This window comes from Alosa alosa, chromosome 7 (assembly GCF_017589495.1).
Source record: "Alosa alosa isolate M-15738 ecotype Scorff River chromosome 7, AALO_Geno_1.1, whole genome shotgun sequence".
Lineage (NCBI taxonomy): Eukaryota > Metazoa > Chordata > Actinopteri > Clupeiformes > Clupeidae > Alosa > Alosa alosa.
In genome coordinates, this window is record NC_063195.1 from 8,980,316 (window position 1) to 8,995,073 (window position 14,758).

The 14,758-nt window shown below is 44.0% G+C and overlaps 1 protein-coding gene across 2 annotated transcripts in view; it reads left to right on the plus strand.

Moving 5' to 3' along the window:
* Positions 1-8,217: 8,217 nt before the first annotated feature.
* The window catches only part of LOC125297514, a 39,690-nt gene continuing 33,149 nt past the window's right edge, over positions 8,218-14,758 (plus strand). Inside the window, exons 1-5 of one of the 2 annotated variants that reach the window (XM_048247872.1) lie at positions 8,218-8,341; positions 8,610-8,699; positions 10,222-10,370; positions 11,779-11,874; positions 12,002-12,074. In XM_048247872.1, coding sequence (XP_048103829.1) covers positions 8,654-8,699; positions 10,222-10,370; positions 11,779-11,874; positions 12,002-12,074 — 364 coding nt within the window. In that variant the 5' untranslated portion in view covers positions 8,218-8,341; positions 8,610-8,653. The other variant, XM_048247873.1, reaches the window with a different exon arrangement.

Below are 14,758 nucleotides of genomic sequence, written 5' to 3' on the forward strand. Positions count from 1 at the left end.
GACGGGAAGCTGGGCGGGCAGGACGGTTAGGGACCCCTCTGGGGCGACCCCTACGGATTGCAGGTTGATCAGGATGCCGTTGGTGGAAGGCGGTGATGAGAGTCCTATCCACAATCCGGACTAGCTGGCACCCAGGTCCTTTCCTCAGGTCCATAGCCCTCCCAGTCAATGAGGTACTGGAGACCCCTACCCCTCCGCCTGGACCGGGCAGGCGGGCGGACGGTAAACCAGACCACCATCGACGAGCCGTGGAGGAGGAGGACAAGGCGCAGCAGGGACCAGCGGACTCTCATGAATGGGCTTAATCTTAGACACATGGAAAGTGGGGTGCACCCTCATGGAATTAGGCAGTTGGAGCCGGACAGCAGTTGGGCTAATCACTCTTACGATAGGGAATGGGCCAAGGAACCGAGGTGCCAGCTTTTGGCGACTCCACCCTGAGTGGCAGGTTCTTCGATGACAACCACACCCTTTGACCAACATGGTAGGTGGGAGCAGGAATTCTCCGACGGTTGGCCCTGGTAGTGTAGCTGGCAACGGATCTGAGGAGTGTGGCTCGGGCTTGTGACCAGGTGTGGCGACATCGACGGGCAAAAGCAAGTGCAGATGGGCAAGTAACCTCCCCTTCCTGGCTGGCAAATAGAGGAGGCTGGTATCCATAAACACATTGGAAGGGGACATACCGATGGCAGAGCAGGTCAGAGAATTGTGTGCGCACTCCACCCATGTCAATTGCTGCGACCAGGAGTGGGGTTGCGTGAGGTCATGCATCGCAGTGCCTTCTCGAAGCCTCCTGATTTGCCCGCCTGACTGCCCATTGGATTGGGGATGGAATCCGGAAGTCAGACTGACTGTGGCTCCCAGCAGGTGACAGAACTCCTTCCAAAAGGCGGAGGAGAATTGTGGGCCACGGTCAGAAACTACATCCTTTGGCTGTCCGTGGATCCGGAAGACGTGTTCCAGGACCACCTGGGTGGTCTCCTTGGCGGTTGGGAGCTTGGGGAGGGGAACGGCGTGCCATCTTGCTGAATCGGGTCAACTATGGTGAGAATGACGGTCATGCCACTTGAAGGGGGCAGCCCCTGACAAAGTCAAGGACGATGTGAGACCAGGGACGCCTGGGCACAGGCAGGGGCTGCAGCAACCGGCTGGGGCTGGCAGGACGAATTTGTGTTGGTTGCAGATGGGGCAGGCTTGGACGAATTCCCCGCGCATCCCTTCTCAGAGAGGGCCACCAGAACCTCTGGGCGAGCAGGTTGTAAGTGCTTGGGTGGAGCCAGGGTGACAAGCTAGGCGGGAGTCATGTCCCCACTGAATGACCTGGGACCTCAGGTTTCGGGACAAAAGGCGGTCAGCTGGGCAAGCTGGGACCTGGCTGGTTACGGAGAGCTTCCAGCACCTGTTCCTCAACAGCCCAGGTCAGAGCTGCTACGATGCAGGGACTTGGCAGAATCGACACAGGATCCTTGGAGGGGTGTCATCCTTCTGGAATTGACGGGAGAGGGCGTCTGGCTTGGTGTTGCGGATCCAGGCCGGTATGACAGAGTGAAATTAAACCTGGTGAAGAACAGGGCCCAGCGGGACTGCCTGGAGTTCAACCGCTTGGCCGTATGGGATGTACTCCAAGTTCTTATGATCGGTCCAAACGAGAAATGGAATGGTGGACCCCTCCAGCCAGTGAGCCACTCCTCCAAGGCTAGCTTCACAGCCAGCAGCTCTCGGTTCCCTATGTCGAATTGCACTCCAGAGGGGACAACCGACGCGGAGAAAAGGCACAGGGATGGAGCTTCCCATCCTCCGCAGCCCACTGAGAAATCACAGCACCAACTCCCACAGCCGGGGCCCCACCTCCACAATGAATTGCCGGGTCCACATCAGGCATCTGGAGGATGGGAGCCGAGGTGAACCTTACCTTGAGGGTACTGAAGGCTTTGTCGGCTGCTGGGGTCCAGGTGAAGGGTTGCTTGGTGCTGGTTAGAGCAGTGAGAGGGGCAGCAATGGTACTGTAGTTCCGGATCAACTTTCTATAGAAGTTAGCAAACCCCAGAAACTGTTGCAGCTTCTTTCTGTTCTCCGGAACTGGCCATGAAGTGACTGCTGACATTTTGGCAGGATCCATTTGGATACTTCCCTCTGCCACTATGTACCCCAGGAAGGCCACTGTATTGACGTGGAAACTCACATTTCTCTGCCTTGGCGTGAGGGAATTCTCCAGGAGACGATGAAGGACTTGCTGGACATGGCGGGTGTGTTCAGACAGGTTTCTGAGTAGATTAAGAGGTCATCCAGGTAAACGAAGACAAACTTGTTTAACATGTCCCGCAAGTACATCATTCACTGGAGCCTGGAACACAGCAGGAGCATTGGTGAGGCCAAAAGGCATAACCAGATACTCAGTAGTGGCCTGTTGGTGTATTGAATGCGGTTTTCCATTCATCTCCTCCCGATCCGCACTAGGTGGTAAAGCGCTTTCTGAGATCCAACTTGGTAAAACAGTGGCTCCCTGGAGCAACTCAAAGGCAGAGGTGAGCAGAGGCAGAGGGTAACAGTTTTTCACTGTGATGTCGTTGAGTCCCCTGTAGTCGATGCAGGGGCTTAAGAGATCCGGCCCTTCTTTCCCCACAAAGAAGAAGCCAGCACCAGCAGGAGATGAACGGATTAATCCTGACAGAGAGTCGTTGATGTAGTCCTCCATGGACTTTCTTTCAGGAGCAGACAACTAATAAAGACGCCCCTTTGGAGGGGCTGTTCCAGGGAGGAGGTCGATGGCACAGTCATAATGGTCGGGTGAGGGGGCAGAGATGTGGCTCTTGCTTTGTTAAACACTTCTGAGACCATGGTAGCATTCTGGGACATTGGAGAGGTCAGGAGCGGAGTTAGTGGGTACTGGCCGAGGGGTAGGCGGCAGCAAGCAGGCAGGTTCGGTGGCAGTCCTCTCCCCACTCCCCTGATCACCCAGTCGAGCTGAGGGTTGTGCCGGGCGGAGCCATGGGTAACCCAGGATGAGGGGTTGGCCTGGAGAGGGGAGCAGGTGAAACTGGATAGTTTCTTGATGGTTTCCGGACAGACCCATCGAGACCGGGGCCGTGACATGAGTGACCGATCCGAGTAAGTGTCCGTCCAGTGCCCGGGCAGGAATAGGAGGTGTCAAACGGTGGTTCTCCAGTCCCAGTTGGCGTGCCAGCTTGATGTCCATTATGTTGGCTTCGGGCGCCAGAATCCACCAGAGCAGCCAGGGTGTGTGAGTTGAGTCAGAGAGGCGGAGGTGAACTTGCAGCAGGGGTTTGCGGTCGGAGGGACTGGATGGTCATTGAGCTCAACCGGACTCCCCCTATGCCCGGTGAGCTTCGGCTTTTAAAGGGCAGGTTACCACACGATGTCCATCACCTCCACAATAGAGGCAGAGGTTTGAGGTGAAGCAGCGCTGGCACTCTGCAGGAGTGAGAGAGGCTCGCCCAATCTCCATGGGCTCAGACTGGTCAAGCTGACTTGGGTGAGTGGCAGTAGATGACAGGAGCCCAGTCGGATCTCTCCCTGAATGCCGGTAGTTGGTGGACCTTGGCCCCCTCTCTCACGACGGTCGGTCTGTATCCTTCTGTCGATCCGACAGTCAGTGCGATGGCTTCATCAAGAGTGGAAGGCAGTTCATGGGAGACCAACTCGCCCTGATATAGTCGGCCAAGCTATGGAAGAACGCGGCCCACCAACGATGGCGTGTTCCAAGAACTTCGCCTTGCCAGGGTTCGGAAGTCGATGGAATGGTCTGCGACTGTACGCCTGCCTTGTCGAATACTGAACAGTTCACGACGCCTCTGCGGTTGGTGAATCCAGGTCAAACACCTTCAGCATCTCCTCAGCAAACAGGTCAAGGTTGCACATGCGGGGTTTGACGCTCGAACTCTGCTGTTCCCCAGAGTCGAGCCTCGCCCGGCCAGGTGAGTGATGGCATACCCAACTTTAGCCCCTTCCGCAGGGCGAAGGTCCTTGGCTGCAAGGAGAACTGAAGTCGGCAGCTAGTCAGGAATGGCCGGACCTGGGTTGAATCGCCGTTGAACCGCCGGGGTTTCCAATCTTGGGTTCGAGCAGCGGCTGCAATGACCGGGCAGGTAACCTTCGGGGCAGGGCTGGTGGGCAGACTGCCTGGAACTGGGCCGGTGGGCGGAGTGGCTGGGGTAAGGTTGGTGAGGAGTTGGATGATCATGGCGAAGTTGTTGTTGCTGCTGCTGGAACTGCTGCTGGTGCTGCTGGAACTGCTGATGGCCGACCTGAAGCAGGGAGGTGATGTCGCCGCTCATGCTGGCTAGCCCTCTCTCAGTGTGTTCCAGGCGCTGCATGGCGGTGGGTTGCTCAGGTTCGCCGGTTTCCATGTCGGGGAAGTGTGCGCTGAGTCCATGATGGTCAGATCGCACTGTCACAGTTCAGACAGACGACCAGAGGACCACAATTGCGTCACACCAGAAAGTTTATTAAACTTAAGGGAAAAGGGAAGTAGGGAGTGAGTGAAGGCTCCAGGGTTACTGGGAATAACAGGGATTCCGTCCCAATGTGCTGGGTCTGTGCCCCCCCAGTGGCAGCGATCGGCCCCTATGACGCCGGGTGGTGGGTGGTCCGAAGTCCTGGGGGGAACACAGACACAACGGGCTGGATGAAACAAGGCAGAAGTACAGTTCAAGGGAGATCCAAATTGTAGTAGCAAGGCAGAAGGCTGGTCAGAGTTACCAGGATCAAGAGTAGTCAGGAGTCGCTACGGCAGAAAGCAGGTCTGGTTTTCTGGGGCAGAAGAGTATCCAAGATTCAGGCAGGTCCGGGGTCACAAAACAAGAGTGCCCAGAAGCCTTGAAAGCAAACAGGTTCCGGTGTGAGCTTTGCAGACCATCTGACAAAGGAGAGCTGAAAGACAGGGCTTTAAATACTGGGAGAGGTTAGTGGGTAATGCAGCGCAGCTGGCAGAGTAATTAGAGCAGAGCAGGGACAGGTGGAGCTAGTTAGGCTGAGTAGAGAGAGTGGTGAGCAGAGTGGAAGATAGTGGAAACCAATTAAGGTGGTAACCCGGTGGAGTGAGAGGGCTCATGACAGTCTGCAAAGGTCTAATAAATTTATCATAACTTTTGAACAAAAGGGGACACATTGATTCTGTTTTTATCACTGAGTAGAGGACAAAATTGTGAATCTCCCATACACTCTGTTTTTCTCTATCTACAATAGAAATTGGGAGAAAAATTAGATTAATCTTGACAAACTGATATTTTTGTGTTTTTTGGGGTTGAATTTTAAAGATATTTTTTAAAAATTATGTATGTTCTCCTCAAACTTATTAATTATATGTTATAGCATTTGAAAGGGCTATTTCTCCTGATTAGAGTGGTGGGTATATTGTATCTTTGTCATGTGGCATAATCATACAATAAGCCTTTTTGTGCCATAAGGCCATCGAGTATGAAAAAATGGAATGTTCGGCACAGTCTGCAAAGGGTTAAAAACACCAATATTCTTTGTGAATGAACCAGGTATCGTAAATTAATAAATGTTATTCCTTAAAATACAGGGGGCATAAGTAAGGAACCCCCTATGTTAAAATCCCATAGAGGCAGGCAGATTTTTATTTTTAAAGGCCAGTTATTGAATGGACTCAGGATACTATGCATCCTGATAAAGTTCCCTTGGCCTTTGTAATTAAAAGATAGATAGATAGCCCCACATCACATACCCTTCACCATACCTAGATAAATCATGGTTTTATTTCAGTTAGGCTAATAGCTGGTTTGATTTGCATGCTACAGATTCTATTAATTGCAAAAGAAATGTTGACTGGTAAGTTATTCATGACTGCAAATGCTGACTTGCCTATTTCTCGATCCCTCGACCGCAGCAACGCTACTTCCTAGTTTACCTGGGTTACAAGAATGCCCTTTCACTCCTGTTACAATATGCTGTAATTTATAGCAGGTTAAACAAAAGTGAGAACATATTTTGGGGAAAAACACACTTACCATTTTGGTAAGCTGTTTGTTCAGCAATTTGATCTGATGGTCTAGCGTAGTCTTCCAATTTTTTAAGAAGCTGCCGGCCTCTTTTCAGTGGAATTGAGCTGGAACCAGTTTAAACCAGTGGCAATAACGCTAGCTTCGTCATCTTGACTGACATCCCAAAGACATTTTAAAATTCCGTGCATTTTGGCTACCGCATGGCTTAACACCATTCAAAACATACCGACTAAAGCTGTATAAGGCAAAGTAAGCTAGCAACATTAAATTGTCTAATGTTAGCTTTATATACAAGCGGCACAGCCAGTGATGTAACTTACAAGTAGCTAACATTAACTAGCTAGCTAACTTTATGTGCTGCTTCGTCAGGTTGTTCAATGATATATTGAGTCTAAAAATATGCACGAACGTTAGCAAATTACCAAAATGTTAATGTACCTTCTCTGAGTTTTCGTGGTGGCAAGTTCTGCACAATCCTTCATACCCACACACCGTTTCACTTGGCGCCAAATCTAGACTGCATTTTCTGGTAGGAGTCTTCTGCACGCGAGTTTGTCACGTCCGACCATCATAGACCTCTGGAGTCTAACTTGATTTCTCTAACTTGCTAACAAGTTGCAAGTTAGCTCTGGGGTAGCAAAAATCAAATTGTGCCGCCTTCACGTACTATTGATTATAATATCTACCGAAGGTTGAAGACGTCGCTCAGGAAAACGTCTCATGCCTTCTTGATTTCGGCTGCCTCCCTGCGCCGAATTTAACAGGTGATCTCCTTATATGGGCATAGATGGTAGCTTTTTGTAGGCTTAACTTCAGAGGTCTGTCAGAGCATCGTCATGTGTGGTGGTCACATCACATGGTTAGGCCTACTGTTTGCAAATGTGAACTTGAAAATGTGTGCAATTAAAACAAATAAGCCAATGAAAATCATTTGAGAATTGTTGTACAACAGCTAGAGCTCTTACAGATCAGATTAATTTATAAAACAAATAGGTCTGGATGAGCATTACATTAGTTCACTTAGAGAGCTCTCTGATGGATAAGCCTGAGTAAAATATGAGATATATAAATTGAGCAAGTCTGAGTATTGTATAAGCCTTTGCTGAGATCTCTTTTGTAAATCAAAAAAGGACTAAACTGAGATGACTAGAATGAGAACGGTTCAAGCTTGTGAAGAGATCTCTTTTACAGAAGTGATGGAGCCTAATCTGAGATTTACCAAAAATATCTGAAATGAGAATTGCATGAGTTTACAGAGAGAGCTCTCTGGTGGATCAGCCTGAGTAAAATATGAGATGTAGGCCTATAAATTAGACAACACTGAGCATTATTTAAAATATTGATGAGATCTCATTTGTATATTAAAGGGAGTCTACACTGAGATAACTTAACTATTTTGCTCCAGAGACAAACCTGAGAAGCGGGAGACAAAAGCAATAATCTCATTATTGTCTAGGAGAAACAATTGAGAAAGAGAGGAGCTCTCATTTTAACATTTTCTTTCCTCTGGGAGGAACCACTTAGCAATATTCACCCTAAAGCAATATTAGCCTGATGCAAATATGCACCACACAAGTGACATTTCTGAGTGATTTTTATTTACGTTCTTTATAGTAATCTAGGTAACAGGCTGTTAATAAGGCTAACATGTCAGATGACTTTTGATAGGCCTAGTCAGCTCAGTGCCACAGAACATTCATTGATCCTGAAGGGTGCAAAAGAGTGAATCAGATTTGATGCAACTGACAGTAGTTTGATTGTTAGATATTTCTGCCTTTTGCCTTTATGATGTTATATGTCTCCAATTGCAAAATTGTTCAGTATAATTCACATGGCAGACCTTAGCCCTAGTTGCACTATTTTAGAACATGACATGTCAGCTGCTCTACTGCTTAATTTAGCTTCAGCTCTGCTGGTTCTGACTTCAATGCATTTCGAAGCAGCAGGAATAGATAGATAGATAGATATAGATAGATAGATAGAAGATAGATAGATACTTTATTGATCCCCATGGGGAAATTCAAGATATGATCATATTAATATAACATATGATCATATTAAACATTTTAATTTAGTAAGGAGAAATGTGATGGTTTGTAAATTAGAATGATGCATTAAATTTGACTAGGCCACTACACGTTTGTGAGATGTGTCATTGGAAGACAATGCCAAACACAGCAGTGGCGTATTAGTAGACTACTAGATGGTAGCGACCACTAGCGAGTAGATCGTGGGGAGGAAGTCACAAAATGGCAGACTTTGACTCAAGCTACTTCCTAAGTTTCTGTTTCTATTTTGCTATCTCTGGTTTCGATTGAAAAATCTGGCGGGGAACGCCACTATTTAAATATCACAAGGTACAGATATTATTTCAGGATGGTAGTAGCGCTAACGTTACAACAAAAACAACCACGGATTTTAATGGCGTGGTCTTCGGAATGTCGGGCTTCCTGGTTGTAGCACAATGTGGCTGTAGTTTTCCCAAGACCGAAATGCGTCGTTGTGTTCAGCTAACATTACACAATGTGCTGCAAATGGAAATTATTAAGTTAGCTAGCGTAGCAGTCTTCTAACTTGGTACTTTTCGTCTCGTGTTTAAAATTTGGACTACTTTTTTGTTCGTAGTTGAAGATGAGAGTATTCTCTGATGGCTGCGGACTGTAAAGAAAATGGGGTTGGACGAAGCTATGGAACGAGACGACAGAGCAAAAGAAGGTGATCATGTGCTCCTCCATGTTCGTTTATTTGTTCGATCCGACCATGTAGGGGTTAGTCCATTTAGCGGTTCATCGTAATTTTTCCATCATGATAGTAGTGCAGGCTTAGTTAAATTCTATTAAACTAGCCATGTAGACAATCCCCCACTTACTATCGCAGCAGGATCGACTAACCCTTAAAATGTGACGCATGCAGCTACTTAACCGGCTAACTTAGGTTTGCCGTTATATTCATCACAGATCTACGAGTAAGTAATCATAAGCAGCCAACTATGCTAGACGGATTTATTCCGTTACCCGGGCCAATTCGACTTATATCAGTTAGCCTACATGGATTGCCAAGGACGTAACACGTCAACTCATTATTTGTAAACAAGCCCACACACTGTCCACATTTTGCACTGCTTTTGTGTCTCGTTTGCAGCAAAAACATTTATCTTACCAGTTTTTGCCGCTATATATTTTCTAAAGTGTAGGCCTATGTCTGTCGTCCTCCTGACTACATATTGAGTGCAATGTAACACTGGATCCCGTATTAGAGTTTCTCCCTCACTTTATCTTTCGCACTCACTCATACTTACTCACTCAACCACAAGGCCTTATGCCGTCTACCCAGATTAGGTATCCAGAGGAATCGTTTACAATGATTAAGACCAAATGTCCAAAATCCTAAACTATGCATTAGGTCTAGGAGAAAATAACAGCAGGAAAGAATGGAGTTTCTAACCAAACCAACTTTTGTCAGTTGTTTATTGTCAATAGCATTTTCCATTGTCATCACTGATCAAATTTCTAGCAGGGGAAGTAATTCTCATGTTTGATTAACTAATACTATCTATAGTAGTGATAATAATAATAATAATAATAATAATAATGTTATAATAATAACAACAACAATAATAATGTAATTTAAAGGCACATTCCACTACTTTGTCAACATCAGCCAGTTACTTCTCATAGTACTCAAGCTGTATTTTTGTTTTGAATAAAATAAGATGCATAAATAAACAAATAAATGACAAATTGTGTTTTTTACACTGTGCTGGCTCTATTAATTAATTAATATATTAATTAATTATAATCTATTAAGTTGCTTAAGGGCACTAGCCTATATCAGCCATTCCAAACATGACCTCAGAGGCACAAGTGAAAGACATAATGTGCTTGGCTGTTGAACTCAAATAATCAACAACCTGATACCAGGGTGACAGCCTGTGTCTTAACATGCACTATGCTATTTTACCTTTTGCAAACCTGACATTTTGTCACTTAAACCATGAAATGAGATAACAAACTATAATCAAAAGAAAAAAGAAATCACTGCACACTGATCACTATTAATGTTGTTTTTTAAACAACGTTAATAGGTATCAGTGTGTGGTGATTTCGATTTTTCATTTTTTGGATTATACTTACCTGCCTCACCTGCACCTGTATCAATAAAGGCTTGTGCACAGGGACACCTATGGACTTGAATAACAAACTATGTCAATAAACGAACAACGTCTCTCTTTCGCCAGGTCTTATGGAGCTTGTTCTTCCTGGTTCCACAGCATTCGATGATGGAATTCTCCCGCCTCTGCACAACTCTTACCTGTATGATGACTCTAGGAAGTTGTTTATGTATAGTTCTGCACGCCTCATAAAGAATGTGGCACTTCAGACACGAGTGAGTGTTTTCGAGCTCCAAGCAACTAGAATTGTTTGTATTATGTCATAATGAACGACGTAACAAGCATTCTCAACACAACATGTCCTGATGTTATGTAAGGGATAATGGCACCTGAGGTGTCCTGTTATACAGAATTAATGGACAAGGGCGAGAGGCAAAGAACTCCCCTACATGCAGCAGCATTTTTAAAGGATGTCAATTAATTATTATTATCATCAAAATCACAAAACATATAGACATGGACATATTTTTTTCTGTCCATATCGCCCACCTTAAGTTGCTATGCTGGTTGCTAGGGTAATCATCTTTGTTGATTGTTGCTAGGTTGACATGGTTTAATGGATGTTGATAGACAGTTTAATGGATGTGTATAGGTAAATAGTTTAATGGATGAGGATAGGCAGATAGTTTGATGGATGAATGAATGGTTGGAAGTAGATGTATATGGTGGTTGCTATGCTGGCTGTTAGGGTAATTATGTTGGTTGCTTGGTTGACATGGTTTAATACCGGTAGATGTCAGACAGATACAGTAGTTTGGTGAATGTCAATAGACAAATAGTTTAATGGATGTTGATAGACAGATAGTTTAATGGATGAATGAATAGTTTGAAGTGGATGGATGAGAGTTGTTTGGAAGGTGCATGGTATTCTTGTTTAATGGAGAGAGACATAGAAGCTAGTTGAGCAGATGGCAGTTGGGACAGTTGCAAAAAAATGGTTTGTAAATTAGAATGATGCATTGAATTTGACTAGGCCACTACACGTTTGTGAGATGTGTCATTGGAAGACAATGCCAAACAGAGCAGTGGCGTATTAGTAGACTACTAGATGGTAGCGACCACTAGCGAGTAGATCGTGGGGAGGAAGTCATAAAATGGCAGACTTTGACTCAAGCTACTTCCTGAGTTTCTGTTTCTATTTTGCTATCTCTGGTTTCGATTGAAAAATCTGGCGGGGAACGCCACTATTTAAATATCACAAGGTACAGATGGTTTGATGGTTTAATACCGGTAGATGTCAGACAGATACAGTAGTTTGGCGAATGTCAATAGACAAATAGTTTAATGGATGTTGATAGACAGATAGTTTAATAAGTGCAAATGGCTCTTTACGATGTCATAATCTCCCATGTAAAGTCTATGGGCATATAATAAGCTTGTTTTTTTTGTGTTAATATTTCAAAAAGTATAAAGTTTACAAAAATGGAAATTACATAGAAGCCATGTCATTTAAAAGACCTATGTCACAAATTCTGAATGACGTTTCTACATTAAATGGCTCAAGCTGAATTAAACAGAGAAAATGTTGGTTAGAAGACTAAGACATATAAGAAGGCTAAGCCATTTCTTGCACTGTACGTATTATGTACGTATTATCCTTTTTTTTTGCTTGTTTTCAAATAGTATGCAGCCTTTCGAGCAGAGAAGAAAGAATGTGGTTACACAGAGAAAGAACTGGAAGAGACCTTTGGGTTCCTGTTGTTTGACGATGAAAAAAAGGTACCGGAATCTGTCTTTATGGCACGTCACGGTTTGAGGTTTGAATATAAATGTTTAAGTTTAGTTATGTTAACTAAGAGAAAGTGAATTATGAATGGTCGTGGGGTGTTTGTTATTAATTTCACAGGCCACTGAACTTGGAGATAGTGGACTTCTTACGGGACACAGCACGTGTTCAACACTTGGGGATCCCTCAAAGGGTAAATTATTGCATTTTTTGTTTTATTTATCTTAAAATGTGATGTGTGAAAAAGTGTCTCTGATGATAATGTTAAAATGTCATCATTTGTCGTATCCTCTTATTATTATATAATTATGAATTATTGAGCAGTGGCCATCAGGCAGACAGTCAGATGAAATCGAAAATATCAGAGGTGTTCAAGTTTGTCTTCTGAAGCCAGGCTTTTATACCTCTGGAAAAGATGTATTGTACATATACCATCTGTTTTGTGGGACTGACCTCCCTCTTTTCCTCTTGCTGTCGCACACCAGAAGTTAAGCAGGTATCTTGCTCTTTTCTGTCAAATTATGTTTTTTAACAAATATGATCAATTTCAGTTTCATACAAGACAATTCCATACAGTATTTAGGATAATTAGGAACATTAACAATAAGGAGATGTTTGATCTGAGTCCAGGTTTTTTTTTTTTTTTGGGAGGGGGGTGTTAAATCCTTGATTCCTTGATTTGCTCTGTTCTTGGGAAGAACACAACTTTGAGATGTGGACAATCAATCAAAATAGATTTTCAATTTCAGTTATGACTTCCAGCAATTATGAGAGCAGCATGGTTGATATGGTTATGTTGCTGTATTCTGTTTTGTACTAGGCTAATGTGTTTATTTTCTTGTGATTTATATATCCAGCATGCCTTTGCTATACAGTGGGTAACTTATCTGTTGACTACTTATGTAAGTTGCTACCTGCTCAGAACCACAACTCATTTAATATCCCACATGTACACAGTCCTACTTACAAGGCTGGTAAGGATCTTGATGGAATTCTGCTACGTAACTGGGTGATGTCAATGGGGCATTTTGCCCATGTTCAGGGTGGAAAATAAAAAAGAAAGATTTGCATAAGACAAGTCAAATTGGTGTTTTCAAAAAGAAGGGATCATGGAGAATAAAGAAAAACATATTTAAAAAATCTTTGTATATTCCCACAAGGTGTTTGGGTGCTCTGAAAATGATAACCAAAATGATTTTTCAGACTTTTGAGGTCTGCTGTTCAGACCCTGAAGGGATTTATTTTCTGTTCATTGCTTTTTGTGAGAGTGTTTCTACTTATCTCAGTAAGGGAAATAAATCAAGAGCCTATTTTGAGTACAAATATGTCTTCTGAAGGCTTAAACGGAGCCCAGCCAAAAACTCCAATAAAATTTGTATCAACTTTGAGGGACAGCTATGACCACGCAGGATTATCCAGACCAAACGTGACAATTTTGCTACATACTATTCCTAATTATGTACCAGCATACAAAATTTGATCCTCCTACATGGTTTAGTTCTTGCGCTGTGGGCTTGTGAACTTTGACAAAAAGAGGCTGAACAAAATCGACACTCCCCTTCCCCTGTAAAACTGGCTGTATCTTGGAAAGTATTTATCTTACATAAGAGTAATTTTACAGTGTGTCTCCTGGGTAACATAGGTACACCTGGTAATTTTTTCAGAATTTTTTGAGACCTAAGTGCGTGGGCCCTGGTTGAACTGACGTGGAATGACCCTACATGTATCGGATCATTACTTCATTAGGTTATCTGTGCGTCTCCTGGATAACCCAGCAGCTCCTCCTCCGACAATTTTGTTCAGGCATAACCTCAGAAGCCTCTCAAGCGACCATTTTGTATTACACATTAGTAACATCTGCTTTACCTTTTCCGAGTTAATTCTCGTCACTTGAGGTTATTGACGCTACAGAGACTCTTCATCAATACTGGCATCTCAATGCCACATATCCTCTTTCCACAAGGCCCACTCGTTCTAAACCTCGTCATCCATGGCTGACAAACAGTATACACTCAGTATGAAAGGAACTTACAGCTGCTGAGAGGAAATGGTGTGAATCCAGAGATGAAAATTATTTTAGTAACTACTAGTACGATCATCTTTTTCATCCACTGTTACACTTGCAAAAAACCCCAACTAGATATCAACTAGCACATATCTTGGGCGTTGTAATTAATGACCGACTTAACTTCTCTGAGCATGTAGCCTCAAATGCAAAATCATGTTGGTTTATCCTTTACAACATTAGGAAGATCAGACCTTATATGACACAATATTCCACATGACTTCTTGTACATGCAATGGTTATCTCCTAGCTGGACTATTGTAATTCACTATTAGCTGGCAGTGTTTCCCACAGAATTGAATTCTATTTGTGGTGGTAGGTTTGCAGAATTAACTTGAATGCAACAGTTTTTAACAAATTAGCGCAGCATGGTTATGATGCTTACCAGACTTGAGCACAATTTGGTACAACCTGGAAACTCATTGTGTGGTGGTCAAGGTTGATATTGTGGTGGGCCGCCACAAATAAGTCAATGTATGGGAAACACTGGCTGGCCTACCTGCTTGTGTAGTAAGATTGTTACAACTGATTCAGAAGGCTGCAGCACGCTTGGTCTTCAATTAGCCAAAGAGGACACGTAACTCCTCTCCTAGTTACTCTCCACTGGCTCCATATAGTGGTATAAAGTATAAATTTAAATCTCTCACTTTGGCCTATAGAACACTGACTGGATATACTCCCTGCTATCTTAATTCAATGATCAAGATGTACATTGGCAAGAAAAAGTATGTGAATCCATGTTAAAGTTGACTAAAAAGAGGAATTAAAAACAAAAATTGTCTTTGGGAAATTGATCTTTATGCCTTAATTAA